General features: G+C 40.5%; 1 protein-coding gene across 2 annotated transcripts in view; it reads right to left on the bottom strand.

The window, feature by feature from the left end:
• Nucleotides 1-663: 663 nt before the first annotated feature.
• rnf180a (ring finger protein 180a) overlaps nt 664-21,817 on the bottom strand; it is a 132,256-nt gene continuing 111,102 nt past the window's right edge. For both annotated transcript variants that reach the window (XM_080186488.1, XM_080186496.1), the window contains exon 7: nt 664-7,400. In XM_080186488.1, the coding sequence (XP_080042614.1) occupies nt 7,207-7,400 (194 nt within the window). In that variant the 3' untranslated portion in view covers nt 664-7,206. The remainder of the gene's footprint in view (nt 7,401-21,817) is intronic.

Here is a 21,817-nt window from a genome sequence, read left to right as displayed (position 1 = left end):
TAGTATTGTGAGTCAACCCACAGCACACAGACTGCAGTGATTCAAGGAGGTGGCTCACCATCACCTTCTCAGTAGCAACTAGGGATGGGCAATAAATGCTGGCCAGCCAGCGATGCCCGTGTCCAACGAATGAATAAAAAAATCTCCAAACCTCCACCTTGACCCCCACTAAGTTCTAATCCATCACTAATGCATTCTGAAGCCCTGGATACAATAACAGAAGTGGCCATAGCTTCTGATTGGCCACCAGATTTCTGAGCAAGATTTCCTGTATCTGAGTGCACTTCCGTCTATTATACATGGCATTAGTAAGGCCACACAACTGTCCACATTTTTGGTCTGTTTACTCAAAGGAGGACATTCTCACCTTAACATCACCATGCATTGTGGTGTCAGCTTGAATTGTTATATTGAATAGATTAATGATCATACTTGGAATACACTGAACAGCTCTGTTTAACACAGTTCAAGAAGGATCTTGCAACTATTGCAAGGATACAGGAAAGAGCAAACGGAATGACTGAGGGAAACATGAATGCCATAATTATGAAGTTTTTCTTCCTGTGCTACCTTAGCAAGTTACCAACTAGTTGTCTGGTTGTATCCCAGTACAAATAAATTTTGGCATATTGTGAATTTTCTCTTCAGTTCAAAACAATGAGGCAGAATCAAAACACTTTTATTGAAATGAACACATCAGTAATGCATAAGAATGCACAAATGATAAAATATACAGCATTAATAAACATTCTTTAGCTTCAGCACTGAGTTTTATAAGGCCAAAGAAAATATCTTTTTTGAAGAGAAAAACCTTCTCCCCTTCATCCTCTCCGCTCTGTTTAGCCACAACTTTTATATTCCAGTTTTCAATTATCTTACAGAACAAAAACCATTCAAATAAACCCTGAAAGGCAATGTAAATAAGATGAAAGCAGATTGTGACATAACAAACAGGGAGACAGTCCTCTTGCATTTTCAAGAAATGAAATTGTCTACAAGGATAACAGTATAGTGTTGTAATATGGTGCTCAGTTGTGTTTTTAGGCTGGGGTAGCTAGTCACTGTGTCTGATGTTCCCACCTCATTCTTGAGTACCAGAGATCTGGTAATAAATATTGGAACACTGTATCTCTGGGACTATATTAACACAATAGGCAGCAACTTCTGGGTAAAAGTGAGTTTGGTGTTCCGGGGAGAACACAGATTGGTAAAACACTATCTTAATGATGATTTTGATTGAATTTCTTGCATCTTAGATGAATTAAGATGTTACAAAACAGTAATTATTTTTGAAGTATAATGAGTGGACTAAGAACAGCTGCAATTAAAAACAATAGCCATTATTATATGGAAAAGTCCAACTACAATATTTATGTTCATCTCCCTTCAACGATCCAAACTACCCTTTGCACTTTATTACAGGACACTTTTCACCTGATTGACATTTTTTTTCGCTAATTTCTAGCTTTCAATCTCTCTTCATTTCAACTTTCTAAATCCTTCTCCATTCATACATCATTGTTTCTTTTAACTTTCCTGTTCCTCCTAAATGTTCTTCATTGTGCATCCTCATTATGTTGCAACTATGATTTAACATAGAATGAGCTAGAGTGAAGACTTTCTCAGGATCTCAATGCAACTTGTTCGCTCCCCCGGGGCAATCCTTCCTCATACAAACGCCAACTTTTTAAAATCTAAACTTTCAATTGCACAACTATTACTCCTTGATTTGTTCTCTACTTCTTCAAGCTTGGTGTCCTGTTCTGTAATATGGGGCTTGACTTCACCTCCTCTATTTTTAAAAATTAGGCACCAGAATATTTCTATAGTTAAATAAATCTTTGTACCGTCTCATGTGAAACAGGTTAAGGCTTCCATTTGATCATTCATAGCCAAAGATTAAAGCAGAGAAAATCTAGCAGTGCATCTCCAACTCCAATCTCTAAAGCCACAGAAAAGGTCAACATTAATCTAGGAAAAATGAGCTTTCCCTTTCTTCACCTCACCCAAATTTCATAGATCGAGAAAAGGTGAACGAGGGCGAGAACTGGAGAAAAATCTGTTGGTTCCCTTAAATTGGTTTGATTGTTAAATGTCCTTGTATTCTTTAAGGAAGCTAAAAATAATCAGGTGGATTTTTCACCTAGAAAACAACAAAGGTTAGGCTTCCATGTCTTATTGGGGAGAAAGAAACTGTTTACTTTTTCTAACTACATCTGTTCATGCTCCAGACCACTGCAACATTACTCAGCCAGATGGTTAGTTGTCTTATTTAGTTGGGGACTGAAAGATTTTACTCTGGTTCTGGTGGGTATCTGCGCCTGGAAGATTCTGCTGCAAATCTGGCAGGATACTGCAGATAACTGAGTCTTGGCCTCTAATGTGCCCTTACTTTCAAAGGAGGCCACGATGTTCAGTTTGTTGCACCAGTTGCAATGATTCTGGAAGAACGTCCAGGACCTGAAATCAATATCAGAACTCCTAAATGAACTTTTCAGAGTGCCCTTGTGGCACTTCCTTTGACCAACATGAGAGCCCACCACAGACTCAAGCTCTCCATGGAAGATTCACTTTAGTGAGTGCCAGGCATTTTAGCTACAAGATTTGCCTAAATCAGTGATGATTGTCTCAGTATCAGTTAGCACTGGTGCCTCACAGCTCCGGGGACCCGGGTTCAATTCCAGTTTTGGGTGACTGTCTATGTGGAATTTGTACTTTCTCCCCATGTCTGATGGGTTTCCTCCAGGTGCTCCAGTTTCCTCCCGTAGTCCAAAGATGTTTGTACTGACCATGCTAAGTTGCCCCTTAGTGCTAGGGGGATTAGCTGCGTAAAAAGGTAGAGCTTTGGTGGGATTGTTGTTGGTGGCCTCCTTCCACACTGTAGGGATTCTATGATTCTATAATATGGTGTGGATACTTGGCAGGCCTGCTCAAGAGAGCACTTCATCTATTCTACGGATACTTCCAACAGCAGCTCAAGAGAAAGTAGTGGAGCTATAAATGAATCTTGGATCTAGGATCAGAAGTCTAATGGCTAAGCCACATATTTCTCTGCTGTAAGTAATAGTAACCAGCCTAATATTATTAAACCAGCATTCCAGTGAAAGGTTTGTTTGATTTGTGCTGTATGAAAGGACAGAGAAAGTGCATAGGACTTGGAATGTGCTGACACCAGAAGCTTTGAAATTATTTGGTGAAATACGCCAAATATTTAAATATTTGCAAACAGCATGTGATAAAATACATTTTCTCTCGTCTTTCAAAGGCATGGATGTTTATAAAGGAATTGTAACCTTGGAGAATAAAGCTGAGACTCTCCCAATATTTGGAATGTAATAAATAGCACATTGCTACCATACAAGCTTGTATATGACCTCAGCAAAGATCTGAAAGAAGACCAGATTTTCCAATTAATTTGCTGCTTTCATGCCTGAAAGAGAGCCTTTTCTGTTTTGATCTCACAGATCAGAAAACTTTCATTTGAGAACTCCTCCTAGGTTCAGGGTGCTTCACGTACAAATACGCTACCCATTCTCCGAATAACTTACTGTCATTCATACAGCTTGAAAAACCACACAGCTCCAGAACTATCCTGCAGGGATGCCATACAAAGATCTCCAGAGTTTATAAAAGAAATTAGCAAGAAAAATCAAATGTCTGAAGTATACAGGATGTACTGGCTATTCATAAATATGTGCATGTGTCATATGGTTCCAAATTTGTTTTTTTTCCTACCTCATAACCACGGTAGGAAAAAATAGGATATAATTTTTGAGGACATTTGAAAATTAAAAATTTTTAAAAATATATGACATTAAATATATCAATACAAAAGTTGATGGGCTGAATTTTCTCAGGTGGGTTGCAATTTCGATGTTGGCCTCAATTTCAGATTTGGAACCCAGAAGCAGTTGTGATAGGATGCCAAATGCTAATCTTCTGGAGGCAACCAATTAATAAGTTACCTCCAGGAGCCATTTAGGGACATTAGACATGTTCCAACATCAGGAGATTGGTTCAGTGCAGTGGAGAGGGACGGGGAAGGGAAAAGGGAGGAAGCGAAGAAGGAAGTGAAGAAGGCCAACTCCTGCTGGTAGGCCAACAGGCCTGTAGTTCACTGTTTCCTCTCCCCACTTTTCTTAAAGAGCAGTGTAGTGTTTGTCAACTTCCAATCTGATTGAACCATCCCCAAATTCAAGGTATTTTGGAAAACATAGCCAGCACATCCATTTTCTCTTCAGCTTTCGCTTTTAGAATCAAGAGGGATGGGGGTGAAAAAAGTTGGGGGTGAAGAGGGGAAAGGGAGGAAGCAGGGAAGTGAAAAGGGAGAAAGTGGGGAAGGGAAACCCCAACTGTCTTCACCCTCACCCTCTTGACCCCCACCTCTCTAAAGTCCCAGGTATTTGCTGGATTTTAGTCTCTTAAATTTCTCCAAATTTCTCTGCTGTTATAAACTTCCTTAATTTCCTTGTTTTTTTATAACCAGTAGATTACTATCAATTTTTGGTATGAAATTTGTGTCTTCTACTGTGAAGACAGAAACAAACTATTTGTTCATGATTCCGCAATTTCCTCATTCCCTGTGATAAATTTTCTTGCCTCTGCTTCCGAGGAAGGATCTAATGCTTACTTTAGCTATTCTTTCTCTTTTTATTAACGTATATAGCTCTTACAATTTGTTTTTATATTTCTGGCTAGTTTATTCATATTCTGTTTTTTCCTTTTTTATCAACTTTTTGGTGGCCCTCTACTGGTTCTTAAAACACTCCCAGCCTCAGGCTTGCTACTGTGTTTTGCAAGATTGTAAGCCTCTTCTGTCAATCTAATAGCATACTTAACTTCCCTGAATGTGCCATGAATGGTCATTCTCATCGACATTTTGTTTTTCAATTAATTGTATTTTTGTTGAACATTTTGAATTGTTTCTCTAAATGTTTCCAATATTCATTTACCTCCATACCTTTCAGTCCAATTAACTTGAGCCAGTGTTTCTCTCATTTCTATGTAATTGACTTTATTTAAGATTCTTGTTTGTGATGTATGTGACATTCAAACATAAATGGAATTCCCTGGTATTATGATCACTGTTTCTCAGTGGACCTTTTACCAACTTAACCCACACTTAAGTATCACACGATACTTGGTCTAAGATTGCTTTATCCTGAAGCAGTTTCACAATGTGTTGCTCCAAGAAACTGTCCTGAAAACATTCTACGAACTTATCTCCTCAACCACATTTGCCAATTTGATTGTCTCAGTCTAAATGAAGATTCAAGTCCCCCAAATTATTACATTGCCTTTGCTACAAGCTCTAATAATTTTTTGGAATTTCATTTGGAAATCCAAAAGGAATGCCCACCTTAGCAGTGGGTACTGTTGCAAACCAGTAAATGCACTTGATTAGCAAGCAATAAGAAAAGTAAACAAAAAGCAAAATACAATGAAAAGAATTAAATGCATCAAGTGGAAAACAAAAAAAAGTGTGACCTCGCAAAACCAGTGAGAGCACACAGCAAGAAGACCAGGAAGTTGTGTGTTGGAGTATTGACATGGAAAATGTGGGAACTATCAAAAAATGTTGGGCTGAGAGTTCCTACCTTTATTTATATATTTACTTGAAGGTCCAGTGAGACATAAACACTTCCTTGTGTTTTCTCCAATGCTGCTTCACTGTAAAACACTGGACAGCGTTTCTGGCACTCAGTGGCTGGTACTGGATTTTCTTCTTTTGCCAGACGAGCACAGTAAAGGCTTGCAGCACCAATTGCATTTTTTTTTTAAACATAATTCTTGATCAGAGCCTGGCCACGTCCCACTTCTTGTAGATTTTCTTTGTAATTACTGTCACAGGGTTCCATGAGGGAGCATTTACCATGTTGGAGGACAGGAAAACAACAGAATAGAAAAATATAGAAAAATTCTCTCCAGTATATTTACTCCGCATCATTTGTGGCAATGGGTTCAATAGTGGTGATTCTGTGTGGAGCCTCGCTAGATTGGAATGCCAGCCAGAGAAACAGCTGTTGGTGATAGTTTAGATTTTAAAAAATCCTTCTCCCAACTGATGGCTGTCCCTTGTGATTTCCTGCTCATTCAATCAGCATTCAGCTTATCAGTGATTACTGGCAGCTAGCAGATCCAATTCAAATGAGTCTCAGTCATAAAGAATAATCCAGTCTCTTGTTAGCACCACTGGGCAGGCAGTATGACTACTTGGCCCTATGTGTGCTCTTTATGGAATCTGGTCTCACGGGTTCCACTGTTGCCAATGATATAAAGTTGGCACTGTGGAAGCAATATTTTTCTTAATTGTCAAGGATCCTCCATCGAGCTCTTAATAATTATAATTACTGGATAAATCAATAGGAAGAAAAGAATCATCATCTATGATTTATATAGGCTAAGTATAATAATAAGTCTCCTTTCAGATCAAATTACATCACAACAGCTTACTAATTAAATCACACGGTGAAAAATAACCAAGATTTTGATAGTTTTATCAGTTGTCATTATGAAAATAAAAATTATTGACCATTACCTTATTTATTTTAATGGAATTGTTAAAAGTTTATTTGTAGCAACTTTAAATAAAAAATAAACAAGTGAAGGTTAAATATCAAGCGATTTTAAACTTTACTCCAATGCATTACTTTTTTGGATATCTAACATATTGCTAATAATCTGCTTAAAGGTTCACGCTAACATTTGAAGAATGAGCTTAAACCAATGAAAGCAACTATTTAGCATACTTGTCTAAAACCTGCATTACAATTCTGGTTTTATACCTCCAGTTACTCCCAGTATTAATCTTTAGCAATAGGTTCTTGACAGTAGAAACAAAATGCCAAAACTTCTCTATGAGGAATAAATTAATCTTGCTTTGAGTTGGTTACATTCAAGTTTTTGAACAAAGTCCAAATTGTGTTCAATTTTTTATGGAAATTGAATCTAGAGTAAATTGCATCAAATGCACTCTGCAGACTCCACTAATGGCAGCTTGGGTTTCAACAGTGGTGGTTAAAACCACAGAAGATAATAGCAACTGGAAAGAACATTACAAACTCATCCTTTCAAATGTATTTGCCTTTATCGTGTCCCTTGGAGTTCTTTAACTGAAAATGTGCAATATTTAAGGAAATGTTTTCAGAGCTTACTGATCAACATTACGTGGTTCAAGCCACACGGTACCAAGGTCCTAATGCACTCTTAAAAAGATGGAAAGAAAAAGTAGCAGAGAAAGCAAAAAATGATGAATCCAATGACCCAGTTGACAGAATAAATATAAATGATAACCATGTCCATGTCAAATCTCCAGCCACGATTGTCATCCTCAAAATCCAGTCTGTAGGCACCATGAGGGAACTGTCTTCTTGCAACAGGATTGGAATGTCTTCCAAAACCTATGGTGGTACACAATATTTAATGGCATGTGGTTCATTACTCTCCGACAGTTGAGTAGCAGCATATCTGGTACATCATCATAGAGAATAACAGTATAAGCCATAAAGTAACAGAAAGTTGCAGTGTTATATTTTAAAAAAGGAACTAACTCAAGTCCCTTAACTCATTTAATGCTAATTTTCAAACAGTAACTGAAATAGCTGGTGGTGAGACCCAATATGGTTGGAAACTTGTTTTATTTCTGTAATGACTCCAACTCTAACCTAGATTAATGTGTTAAATCCTCTCTGCTGTACCTAATTTTGTCATTTCATTGTGTTTATAAACAAAACTCTGGAGAATGCAAGTTCTCCAAGTTAGACACCATTCTGAATTGGAAATATACTGATCTTCCTTCATTGTCCTTGGGTCAAATCCTGCATTTTCTCACTTAACACATTGCAGAAATACCATTGCAACATAAACTGTAGCAACCAGGAATGCAGCACACCATTACTTTCGCAACAGCAATTGGAGATGGATGATAAATGTTGGCTTAGTCAGCAAACCATCCCATGAACAAATGAAAAATAAGTATGTAAACAATCTGGATGGGAATGGCCAAGTAGCTCAAGCAATGTGATTTTGAGGGCTCATTTGACAGTACTTCTGATAAAGGGGCATTGATGTCTTTCTTGGGTTCAAATCTGCCTCTGGCTTGGTCAATGAAATTTTAAAATATTTTTCCTCTGATTAAAACTTTTGTGGTTTCTGAAAGGTTGTGTTAACTAAATGTTTTAACTTGTCATATGGAAGGGGCCGTTCCTAAAGCCAGGATACCAAAATTCATGATAAACACTTATCAAAAGCCGCCCAGAGCTGATTTGAGTGTAAAAGAGGCATCATTTCCAATCCAGGGGGAAACAGGTGGTAGTGGAGAAGCCAACCGTTTCAGTTCGCCGTTGGCTGTTTACCATCACTACTGAAAGTGACAGCCCAACATCTACATTTACATATAGAATTACCTTAAGTTAACTATCAATAGCTTCAGCCAATCAAAAACACTGAAATCAGTACTGGTTGAAATTAAATGTAGCATTTCCTCCACCTCAAGCTGTATTTAGTGAGAACAGACAAAGCTTTAATTCTGGCTTCTTACATTTAAATAAAAGGTGATTTCAATGGAGCTATAACTAGAGACAGTTTCCTATTCTTTTCTACCTCAGCTTTTCCAATTACTAGTTTGGAATCTTATCACAATTGCAGGGATAGATTCATTTTAGTGGAACTGATAAACTCTATGAAACAAGAGCCAGAGGAAATATATGGTATACACCATTCGAAAATCCCTGTGACTATCAGGACAACTCTGTTCTTTTAGTATTATACACAATTATCATCTCCAATTGTTGCCATATAGATGAGTAGAGCTAATTGAACAATACTTGTTAAAAGAACATGGCAGACATGAGTCACTCAAGTTTTATTGTATTTCATTGACAGCTCAACAGAATAAAGATAAAATACTTAGATCAATAAGATAGTCAACATCTTTTCTCAAAGGTTGGGGAGTCTAAAACTAGACGGCATAGGTTTAAGGTGAGAGGGGAGAGATACAAAAGGGTCCAGAGGGGCATTTATTTCACACAGAGGATGGTGACTGTCTGGAACAAGTTGCCAGAAGTAGCAGCAGAGACGCGTACAATTTTGACTTCTAAAAAGTACTTAGACAGTTAAGTGCACAAGAAGGGTATAGAAGGAGATGGGCCAAACACAGGCAGTTGGGACTAACTTAGTGTTAAAAACAAAAGGGTGGCATGGATATGTTGGGCTGAAGTGCCTGTTTCCATGCTGTAAGCCTCTGTGCCTCCGTGACTCTATGACTTCTAATTTACTTTAGTGGAGGCAATGGCATTGTCATTAGCCTAATAATTCAGAGACTCAGAGTAATGCTCTGGGGACCAGGGTTTGAATCCCACCACGGCAGATGGTAATATTTGAATTCAATAAAAAGTCTGGAATTATAAGTCCAACAATGACCATGAAAGCATTGTCAATTGTTGTAAAAACCCATCTGATTCATTAATGTCCTTTAGAGAAGGAAATCTGATGTTTTCACCTGGTCTGGCCGACATGTAACTCCAGATACAAGCAACGTAGTTTTTTTTTCCTTTCTAAAATAGCTTAATGAGCCACTCAATTCAGGGGCAACTAGGGATGGGGTAATAAATGCTGGCCCATGCACTGATGCCTATGTCCCATGAACATATAAAAACTTGAGGTACAAAATTAATCCATTATTTACTAAGAGCTCAAGCTTACACCAAGCTCTGAAGACAAAAGGTGCAATTTTATTTGCCCTGTCTGCCAGAAACAAATATTGAAAATTCAGGTATGCACTGGCCACAGCTTTCTGAGCATAATGCTTGGAAAGCAAGCACTTAGCATTCCATTGTGCACTGTAGATGGGCTCAACCCTGTCAGCAATTCATAAAAATCACCCCAAAATATAAAGTTGATCCCAACTGTCATTTTCTAGTCACCGTTTTTTTTCAAATACCATAACTAACACTTCAGAAGGATTCATTAAGCATTGATAATAATGATCTGATATTGGTCCCTATCCTCCATCATAAGGTCAGAAGTGTGGATGTTTGCTGATGAATACATAACGTTCAGCACAATTCATGTTCCTTCCTAACAACACTTGGATGTTACATTGCACACAGATGGCAGTGGTTCAAGACAGTGCACCACCACCTTGTGAAGGGCAATTAGGGAAGGGCAATAAATGCGGGCCAGTTGGCGATGCCCATATCCCATGAAAGAATAAAACATGTTGAATGAATTCCTCATGAGGAACGTACATATCACATAAAAGTTAAGTTCCTTTGAAGTAACGTAGGAAAGCTGTCAAAAGTATTTGCCATTTTAGTGTAATCAGTGAAGGTTGTAACAGTTCATTTTCTTTGTTCAGACACAATTATTACTGTGCACGTTTAACTTTAAGGCATTCATTAAAATTTAATTTCACTTTACACTAGATCTTATCAATTTTCATTCATATCAAAGACAAGTATTGATTGCAATGATTTTAGAAGTGGTATGTATGAATGTATCTATATTCATTTCATAAATGATCAGTTGACATTTTCATGCAATAGTGGTAACTCAATAACAATAACAAAGCTTTCATTATAATTTGCATCAAACAGAACTGCATAAAGCTTCATACATAGTATCTTCCTGCATTGAGAGCTTGATTTTAAGCACCTACTGAAATGGCTTAGCAAGCCACTGAGTTGTACCAAACTACTACAAAGTCTACAAAAAGGACTGAAACCACTCGCATCACTGGAAATGGCAACCCAGCCTTGTTGACCTTGCAAAGTCCTTGTTACTAACATCTTGGGACTTGTGCCAAAATTGGGAGAACTATCTCACAGCCTAGTCATTGTTATACTCACGGAATCATTTATTACAGATAATGTCCCAACACCATCATCACTATCCTTCTTGCTCCACCAACAGGACAGATCCACCAGAGGTAGGAGCATTGTGGTATACAATCAGGTGGGAGTTGCCTTACGAGTTCTTAATATTGAAACTCAACCACATGAAGTCTCAAGACATTAAGTCAAAAATGGGCGAGGATCTACTGCTGATTGGCACCTAGCTGCACTTAAAACGGATGAATCAGTGCTTCTTCATGTTGAGCACCACTTGAAGCACCGAGAATGGCTAGGTCACAGGGTGGGGGACTTCAATATCCATAAGTAGGAGCAGGAGTAGGCCATCTAGCCCTTCGAGCCTGCCCCGCCATTCAATAAGATCATGGCTGATCTGAAGTGGTTCAGTTCTACTTTCTCCCCATAACCCTTAATTCCCTTGCCTACCAAAAACCTATCTACCCGTGACTTAAATATATTTATCGAGGTAGCCTCCACCACTTCAACGGGCAGAGAATTCCAGAGATTCACCACCCTTTGAGTGAAGAAGTTCCTCCTCAACTCCGTTCTAAACTGCACCCCCCCCCACCCCGCCCCCTCTTATCTTGAGGCTGTGCCCTCTAGTTCTGCTGTCCTTTCTGAGCGGGAAGAATCTCTCTACCTCTACCCTATCCATCCCCTTCATTATCTTATACGTCTCAATAAGATCCCCCCTCATCCTTCTAAACTCCAACAAGTACAGACCCAGTCTATTTAGTCTCTCTTCATAGTCCAACCCCCTCATCTCCGGTATCAGCCTAGTGAACCTCCTCTGCACTCCCTCCAAGGCCAAAATATCCTTGCGCAAGTGCGGCGACCAAAACTGCACACAGTACTCCAGCTGTGGCCTCATCACTGCCTTGTACAGTTGCAGCAAGACCTCCCTGCTTTTATATTCTATCCCCCTCGCTGTAAAGGCCAGCATCCCATTCGCCTTCTTGATCACCTGCTGCACCTGCAGACTGGGTTTTTGTAACTTATGCACAAGGACCCCCAGGTCCCTCTGCACCGTAGCATGCTGCAGCTTTTCGCCCTTTAAATAGTAATCCCTCCTACTATTATTCCTGCCAAAGTGGATAACCTCACACTTGCTAACAGTGTACTCCATCTGCCAGGTCCTCACCCACTCGCTCAGCCTATCCAGATCCCTCTGCAGACTTTCCACACCCTCCGCACAATTTACTTTTCCACTCATCTTTGTGTCATCAGCAAATTTTGACAAGCTACACTCAGCCCCCTCCTCCAGATCATCTATATAAATGGTAAATAGCTGAGGCCCCAGCACCGATCCCTGCGGCAGTCCACTAGTTACCAACCGCCAATCAGAATAGCACCCATTGATACCAACTCTCTGCCTCCTATTAGACAGCCAATCCTCTATCCACGCTAACACCTTACCCCCAACTCCATGCCCCCTAACCTTCTGAAGCAACCTATTGTGCGGCACCTTATCAAATGCCTTCTGAAAATCGAGAAACACCACATCCACCGGTTCCCCTCTGTCTACCGCACTAGTCACATCCTCATAGAATTCCAACAAATTTGTCAAACACGACTTCCCCTTAATGAATCCATGCTGCGTCTGCTCTATCAAACAATTCTTCTCTAGGTGCCTCGCTATTTCTTCTTTGATGACAGATTCCAGCATTTTTCCAACAACAGACGTTAAACTAACCAGCCTATAATTTCCTGCCTTTGCCTGCTACCTTTTTTAAACATCGGCATAACATTAGCCGTTTTCCAATCTTCCGGCACTTTCCCGGAATCCAGCGAAGTTTGGTAAATAATCACTAAGGCGTCTACTATCACCTCTGCCATTTCCTTCAGAACCCTGGGATGCATTCCATCCGGTCCTGGAGACTTGTCCACCATCAGTCCTGCTAGTCGAACAAGCACTACCTCTTTAGTGACAGTAATCACATTCAGGCCCTCGACTCCTACCATCCTTCTATCTTTAATATCTGGCAAACTATTCGCATCCTCCTCCGTGAAGACCGAGGCAAAAAACTTATTTAAGGCCTCCACCATTTCCTCATCTCCCACCACTAAATCCCCCCTCTCATCCTCTAAGGGTTCAACATTCACTCTAGCCAGCCTCCTCCTCTTTATATATTTGTAAAAACTCTTACCTTCCTTTTTTATATTTAGTGCTAGTTTAGCTTCATAGTCTATCCTTCCTTTCTTTATCAACTTCTTAGTCATTCTTTGTTGATTTTTAAACCTCTGTCAATCTTCTACTCGCCCACTACTTTTAGCCACTCTAAACACATCAGCTTTTAATTTAATACTCTTCTTTGTTTCCTTCGATAACCACGGCTGATTATCCCTTCTCCTACGTTCCTTCTTTACCATTGGAATATATTTCTGCTGAGCACCAAAAAAGATCTCCTTAAAGATCCTCCACTGTTCCTCAGCAGTCCTACCAGCCAATCTGCGCCCCCCAATCTACATTTGCCAATTCCTCTCTCATCCTATCATACTCCCCTCTGTACAAACAGAAGACACAGGTCCGGGACCCTACTTTCTCATCCTCCATCTGCATCAAAAACTCAACCATACAATGATCGCTCGTCCCAAGAGGATCCCTCACTACAAGATCCCTAATTCTACCTGCCTCATTACATAACACCAGATCTAAGATAGCTCGCTCCCTCATCGGTTCCGTCACACACTGTTCAAGGAAACTATCCCTACAGCATTCCAAGAACTCTTCCTCAAGCCCACCGCGTCCGACAATCAATCAATATGTAGATTGAAATCCCCCATAATTAATCGCCGTTCCAATCCTGCACGCATCATTTATTTGCTTGTTTATAGCCCGCCCCACCTCCAAGTTATTATTTGGGGGCCTATAGACCACACCCACCAATGCCTTCCTCCCCTTGCTGTTCCTTATCTCCACCCACAACAATTCTACGTTCTGCTCTTTGGAGCCTATATCTTCCCTTACTACCGCCCTGATATTATCCTTAATCAGCAGAGCTACTCCACCCCCTTTTTCCTCCCGTCTATCCTTCCTAAACACTTGATACCCCTGGACATTCAGCTCCCAGTCCCTGTCACCCTGCAACCACGTTTCCGTAATGGCCACCAGATCATATCCATTTGTGCCGATCTGCGCCACCAGCTCATTCACTTTGTTTGTTTCCTTCACCAAAAGTACCTTCATAGCATCAGAACAGACCAGGCTGGCCAAATCCTAAAGGTCATTGCCACTAGGCTGAGTCTGAGACAATTTGTGAGGGGGCCAACAAGAAAGAAAAACCTATTTGACCACATCCTCACCAGTCTACCTGTCGCAGATGCATCTATCCATGACCGTATTGGAAGTTCCGTCTTCACACTGAACATACCCTTCATTGTGTTGTGTGGCACTACCACTGTGCTGATCAGGAAAGATTCTGAACAGATCTAACAACTCAAAACTGGGCAGTCATAAGGTGCTGTGGGCCATCTGTGGCGGAAGAACTGTAAACAACAACAATCTGTAACTCATAGTCTGGCATCTCCCTACGCTACCATTACCATCAAACTGGTGGATCAACACTGGTTCAACGAGCAGTGCAGGAGGGCATGTCAGCAGAGCACCAGGCTACACCATATGGATTGCAGTGGTTCAAGGCGGCAGCTCGCCACCTCCTTCAAGAGCAATTATGAATGGGCAATAATATTTTTGGTCCCGCCAGTGTTGCCTGATCTCGTGAAAGAAGGCTACTATTCCAGGACTACAGCTATTGAGAATTTAAGATGCCTGTCACGAATAGAAATATAATATCAACAATCAGCATTCAAATTAAATTAAACTAAAATGAAAATTGCACAATTTGGTCATTACACAAAAAACCGGTTAAGCAGATTTAATTGTAAAGATAGAGTAGAATGAAAGCATAAAATAACAAAGATATTCTTAAATGGAGTGAATGAGTAAATGGATTTCAATGGAAGCAAATGTAAAATAATCCACTTTGTTTAATTTATTTATTAGTGCCACAAGTAGGCTTACATTAATACTGCAATGAAGTTACTGTGAAAATCCCCTAGTTGCCATATGCCGGCGCCTATTCGGGTACACTGAGGGAGAATTAGCATGGCCAATGCACCTAACCGGCACACCTTTAAGACTGTGGGAGGAAACTGGAGCACCCAGAGGAAACCCGCGCAGACAAAGGGAGAACGTGCAAATTCCACAGACATTTTTCTGCATCAAGAACGATGGAACAGAATACTTTCTAAAATTGAAGAAAACTAGAAACAGTGGAAATCCACTGGGGAGGGGTCCAGGCACATAGGCCATTAAAGGTAAGATAAAGAAAATAATCAAAAGGCAAATAGAATGCTGGGTTCTATATAGAGAAGACTAGAATACAAGAGGGTAAATGTCATACTTCAGCTATACAAAGCCTTGTTAATGTTGCACTTGGTGTGTTGTGAGCAGTTCTGGACATCAAATCTTTAGAAGGATATAATGATCTTGGAGGGAGCACAGTATACGTTTATCAAGTTGTGACATCTGGACACCAAGTGCTTATGGAAAGCATGGAAATCAAATCAGTAGGTCTCATTCCTTTGGCTCAGCTAAAACTGGGTGAGAATACTGAAGAGAGATTACTGAAGAGAGATTACACAAAATGGTACTGCATTCTCTGAAATTCAAACTGTTAACAGGTGAGTTGATTGATATTCAAGATATTAAATAGAACAGAAAGGGAAGAGAGAAAAAGAAACTATTCTCTGTGGTTGATAACTTAAGGGGAGGGCATTATTTAAGAATTAGGACCCAATCTTCTAAGAGGAAAATTTGGAAATGCTTCTAAAGACGTTAGGTGGTATTATTCTCCCTCTCCATAATGTGTTTTATGGCGGGAGGAGGTGGTGCGCTGCTTACTGGTGACAGGCAGTCATAGTCCCACTGCTGTCAATGGGCTTTCCTGTTGAATACATCCCTCACTGCTGAGAAACCAGGGGTGTGCCATGGGCAGGGCCATAAATTTTGGTTACATGAACGGCAGCAAGATTTCAGTGAGTTGCAGAAGCTTGGAACTCTCTTCCAGAAATGGTAATTTTTGTTCCATAATTGTGAATTTTACTCAAACGTTTGTTATCCAGAAATATTGAGGATTAAAGTTTTTTAATTCATCAGAAGTAGGCTTGCAATAACACTGCAATGAAGTTACTCTGAAAATCTTCCAGTTGTCACATTCTGGCACCTGTTTGGGTGCACTGACGGCGAACTTAGCATGGCCAATCCTCCTAACGTACACATCTTTGGACTGTGGGAGGAAACCCATGCAGACATGGGGAGAATGTGTAGACTGTGCACAGACAGTGATCCAAGCTGGGAATCAAACCAGGTCCTTGGCGCTGAGGCAGCAGTGCTAACCACTGTGCCATCGTGATTATGGGGCAAAGGTGGCTATATGGAGTTCAGTTCCAGATTAATATAACTAGGCTCTTATTGAACGGTGTACAGGTTAGAGGTGGCAAAACAGCCTGTGCAATAGGAAAAGTTTTGACAAAGCCACTTTGTTCAGCAGTACTCATGATCTGTGTGACCAAATGACTTGCTTCATTCTAAAACTTTAAAGATATATTTTAATGTGCTTATGTCCAAACAAATTAAATAATTTTATGAGTTTATTCAAAGGCTTGCTTTTGAGTGAATTTTGTTTAAAAAAAGAGCCACAGCTTAGCAAAAATCTTAATCCAGTATTTTTAGAACAAAAAGATTTAAGGATATGAAAAACTATTTTGGTGATATTAAGATATCCCATAGCTAAATAAACAACAGAAATAGCACTATATTATGTAATGCTGTGGGATCTCTGCTCAATCACCAAAATTAGAAGTGTCCTATTGTATATGGCCATATTTGTCAAATATGATATCCCTTAAGGGGAAAAAAATGAGTGAAGCAATCTACTTAACGCATTAATTTGACACAAAGAAAAGTTCTTAAATTGTATACAAATGAACAAATAACCTGTGAAACCTTGCTGCAGGAAAGAGAAGAGAACTTCTTACATAATTTAGAAATTAGAGGGGGGCAGCTGTTCTTCACACTCATGCGTGACTTACCAAGAATCAGAAATAGCTCAAAGGAATTTTCAGGCAGATACGTGGTGAAGTAAAAAGTTGCAGCACATGCTGGCCTTCAGGTTTTGTCATTAGATATTGTGATGTCAGTTTATTGCAATAAAAATTCAGCACTCTTTCGAAAGACTCTTAACAAATAATTTAACTTAGACTTCTGCTGAACAAATGATACAATTTTGGACACTTGTGGTCATAGGCAAGACAATGTATTCTTGCAACTTCTAGAATCTCCAAAAGGCTTAAAATAATTTTTTCATCCATTTCAAATGTTTCCATGGTGGAAGAGGGGAGACTCAAAATCAAAGGAAAGCAAAGCACATTTGAAGTTGTAATATGGGGATTCTAATGAAGATGCCAGTGCACAATGGTTGCCAGGAAGTTCTTTTTAAATTAATTATTGTCACAAGTGGGCTTACATTAATACTGCACTGAGGGAGAATTTACATGGCGAATGCACCTAACCAGCACGACTTTCGGACCTTGGGAGGAAACCAGAGTAGTTGGAGGAAACCCACGCAGACACGGGGAGAATGTGCAGACTCTGCACAGAGAGTGATCCAAGCCGGAAATTGAACCTGGGTCCCTGGCACTGTGAGACAGCAATACTAACTACTGTGCCGTTGTGCTGCCACGCTTAAAATTGTTCTTCATTACCTGCAGGAATTGGGAACACCTCAATGAAAACGACATGTTCAACAGTACAATGATTCAGGAAGGTGTTCTAGTATTTATCTTGGTATTGCTGTCAACCTGTTCCACAATTTGCTACTTGCCCATGTCAAACTGTGGCAAATGCCAGGATACTATTGCTATATATAAGAATACAGAGGGGCAACTAGCTTCGTGTACAAATACAAGTTAAAACAGTGTGTTTTACATGCATATTAAGTTGAAACTAGAGAAGATTGAAGATGGCCATGGAGCTTCAGCATTACTGGCTTCCAGAAAGTACTAGAACAAATTAGAGCAAAAGTGACACAAAACATGTGTCCAATTCTTTGCTTTTGTCCTTTTGATCAACATTAATGTTATCTTTTTGCAAATATCATACTGCTCGACACATCCTCCATAACTACGTGGGTGCCTCTGGCTAGGGTGAATGTTGGTCCTTTAGAGGATGAGAAAGGGGACCTAGTGGTAGGGGATGGGGATATGGCTAAGGTATTGAATAACTTTTTTGTTTCTGTCTTCACGGAGGAGGACGTGAATAATTTGCCGGGTGTTAGCGATGGAAAGGTGGTAGGACTGGAGGGTCTTAATGACATTACTGTTACTAGAAAGACGGTGCTCGACAGACTGGAGGGGCTGATTGTGGACAAGTCCCCAGGACCGGATGGAATGCATCCGAGGGTTCTGAAAGAAATGGCGGAGGTGATAGTGGATGCCTTGGTGGTTATTTTCCAAACGTCGTTGGATTCCGGGGAAGTGCCGGATGATTGGAAAACGGCTAATGTTACGCCGTTGTTTAAGAAGGGTGCCAGGCAAAAGGCGGGGTATTATAGGCCGGTTAGTTTAACGTCTGTGGTAGGTAAAATGTTAGAATCTGTCATTAAGGAGGAAATTGCGAGGCATCTTGAAGGGAATTGCTTGATAGAGCAGACGCAGCACGGTTTCATTAAAGGGAAGTCGTGTCTGACAAATTTACTGGAGTTCTATGAGGATGTGTCTAGGGCGGTGGATAGAGGAGAGCCGGTGGATGTGGTCTTTCTAGATTTTCAGAAGGCGTTTGACAAAGTGCCTCACAAGAGGTTATTGCAGAAGGTCGAGGGACATGGAGTTGGGGGTAGGGTGTTAGCGTGGATAGAGGATTGGTTGTCAAATAGGAGGCAGAGAGTGGGGGTCAACGGGTGCTATTCGGATTGGCGGATGGTGACTAGTGGAGTGCCCCAGGGGTCGGTGCTGGGGCCTCAGCTTTTTACCATTTATATAGATGATCTGGAGGAGGGAACCGAGTGTAGAGTGTCGAAATTTGCTGATGACACCAAGATTGGGGGAACGGCAAATTGTGCGGAGGGTGTGGAGAATCTGCAGAAGGATCTAGATAGGCTGGGCGAATGGGCCAGGAAATGGCAAATGGAATTTAATGTTGGCAAGTGTGAGGTGGTCCACTTTGGTAGGAAGAATGGTAGGAAGGACTATTACTTACGGGGCGAAAAACTGCAGCAGGCGACGGTGCAGAGGGACCTTGGAGTCCTTGTGCATGAGACGCAAAAACCCAGCTTGCAGGTGCAGCAGGTGGTCAGGAAGGCGAATGGGATGCTGGCCTTCATAGCGAAGGGGATTGAATATAAAAGTAGGGAGGTCTTGCTGCAGCTGTATAGGGCATTGGTGAGGCCGCAACTGGAGTACTGTGTGCATTTTTGGGCGCCGCACCTGCGCAAAGATATTTTGGCCTTGGAGGGAATGCAGAGGAGGTTTACTAGGCTGATACCGGAGTTGAGGGGGTTGAGCTATGAGGAGAGGCTGAATAAACTGGGCTTGTACTCGTTAGAGTTTAGAAGAATGAGAGGAGATCTCATTGAGACGTATAAGATGATGAATGGGATGGATAGGATAGAGGTGGAAAGACTCTTCCCGCTCAAAAAAGACAGTAGGACTAGGGGGCACAGCCTCAAGATAAAAGGGGGGCAGTTTAGAACGGAGTTGAGGAGGAACTTCTTCACTCAAAGGGTGGTGAATCTCTGGAATTCTCTGCCCGTTGAAGTGGTGGAGGCTGCCTCGCTAAATATTTTTAAGACGCGGGTTGATGGGTTTTTGATAGGAGAGGGGATTAAGGGTTATGGGGAGAGGGCGGGAAAGTGGAACTGAGCAGCGACAGATCAGCCATGATCTTATTGAATGGCGGGGTAGGCTCGAAGGGCTGGATGGCCTACTCCTGCTCCTATTTCTTATGTTCTTATGTTCTCATCCACCAACAGTGCCCATCAGAAAATTCACAGGATTTTCCATCCAGTCAACTGACATAATTTATATTGTACACCGCCAATAGGCAAGGTTTTCCACTTCCAGCATGCACTTAGAAAAATGCCCCTATGAATTCTTCTAATTTCTGAAACAAAATTTATTTAATTAATCTGCAGTGCGAGTCCAACTGGCATGTAATGTATTGATAATATGGCATTGCCAGAGTGACGTGGGGAGAAATGGAATGCACTGGCACAAGTGATCTAGGATTGCGAGGGTCCTAAAGTATATGAAGTCTCTTTATGGAAAGAAAACTACAGCATCTGGTTCATACAGGGTACAGGATCGCATACAGAATGTGCAATCAGATCACTGTAAAAAAGACAAGCTCATTAAAATATGCTGAATTTACATTACATGTGGCAAAGAGTTGTGAACTATATCTTCATACAACGATGGAACTCTTTCTCATTTATACCCATTCCTCAATAGGATACGGAGACAGGCTCTTGGTCTGTCATAAGCAATGCACTCAGACACCCAACAATATTATTCGAATGAGTTGAGCTTGTATTAACGATTGAGGTCAGTTCATTCTTATGTTGGTATGTGGAATACCTGATCAACAAAAAGAGTTTTACATCAGGGTTGTACAATAGCAAAGTAAGCGCTGTTTGAAGGTGCTTCATCAATGCAGCATTACATTAGATCCTTTTCTGTTTGCTAGCTGCAGAACTTTCTTATCTGCTGCCAGAATGCTTGCAGCCAACCTGAAACATGACAGTCAAGGTCGCCAGCAGGCACTAACTCCTTTGAGGCAAACACTCCTCTGAAAATAGGAACATAGAAAGACAGGGACTGGCATAGGCTAGTCTCTTCAATCAATTAATGAGGTTATGGCTGATGCCAGGAAAAATAGTGATGACATGAGAATATCAGAGAAATCCAACAAATTGGAAGGTTTTCTGCTGGTTATATATTTTTAATACCACTGGGAAATGCAGGCTGCTTGGAGACAGGGGACAATTTGGTTGTGTTAATGGAATTAGTGCTTTTGATATGTTGACGAGCGTTTCCTCTTGTGGGAGAATCTAGGACTTGGGGATCACTGTTTAAAGATAAAATGTCACCCATTTAAAACAGAAATGAGGTGGCAATTTTTCTCTGCAAGCCATGAGTCTTTGGAACTCTGTTACTCAATTGACAGTGGAAGCAGAATCTTTGAATATTTTTAAGGCAGAGATAGAGAGATTATTGATAAGCAAGGGAGTGAAAGTTTATTGGCGGTAGGCAATAATTTGGAATTGAGGTAGTCAGATTGGCTATGATTTTACTGAATGGCAGAACATATGCGAAAGGCTGAGTGGGCTGCTCTGCTCTAATTCTATGTTTGCACATATTTTCGTGTGTCTTTCATTCAAATAATTAGGTCCCTAAGTTCAAAGAGTAGAACCAAATGAAACATTATATCTTTCAAAATCTTTTTAAATTAAAATAAACCTTTGTTGAATTCTGTAATGTTTGCATATTTTCATTGGTTGAGGCATTTTAAAAGTTACTTTTGCTGATAGTTGCAATTACTTACTCAAGGCTTTTACACAATTCATTTGTCCGAGACTCAGGATGTAATCTTTTCCCGAGCACAGGGTGATAGGACAAATTGTTGGGAGAACTACTGGAAGGGTATCTGTCGGTTTACACACTTCTCTTCAAGCCATATCTGGGGATTCCCAGGAGAAATTTTATTCAATTTTAATCTTTATAGGAGTGGTCGCAGCCAGTGCCACAGTATGCATCCATGGTCAGTACATTCCAGGTAACAATGATGCCTATTTTCAAGGATTAATAACTGTGACAAAATTCTTGTACTTTTATTGAATGGCAGTGTGTAATCAATTATTAGGAAATAATGAGGTTACTGAGTCCTCTCCAATGATTTATTTTCCCTTTAC

Source organism: Carcharhinus amblyrhynchos, chromosome 1 (assembly GCF_965287045.1).
Source record: "Carcharhinus amblyrhynchos chromosome 1, sCarAmb.v2.hapA, whole genome shotgun sequence".
NCBI classification, from domain to species: domain Eukaryota; kingdom Metazoa; phylum Chordata; class Chondrichthyes; order Carcharhiniformes; family Carcharhinidae; genus Carcharhinus; species Carcharhinus amblyrhynchos.
Note: the sequence above shows the minus strand (reverse complement) of the source record. Positions and strands in the feature narration are given on the sequence as shown.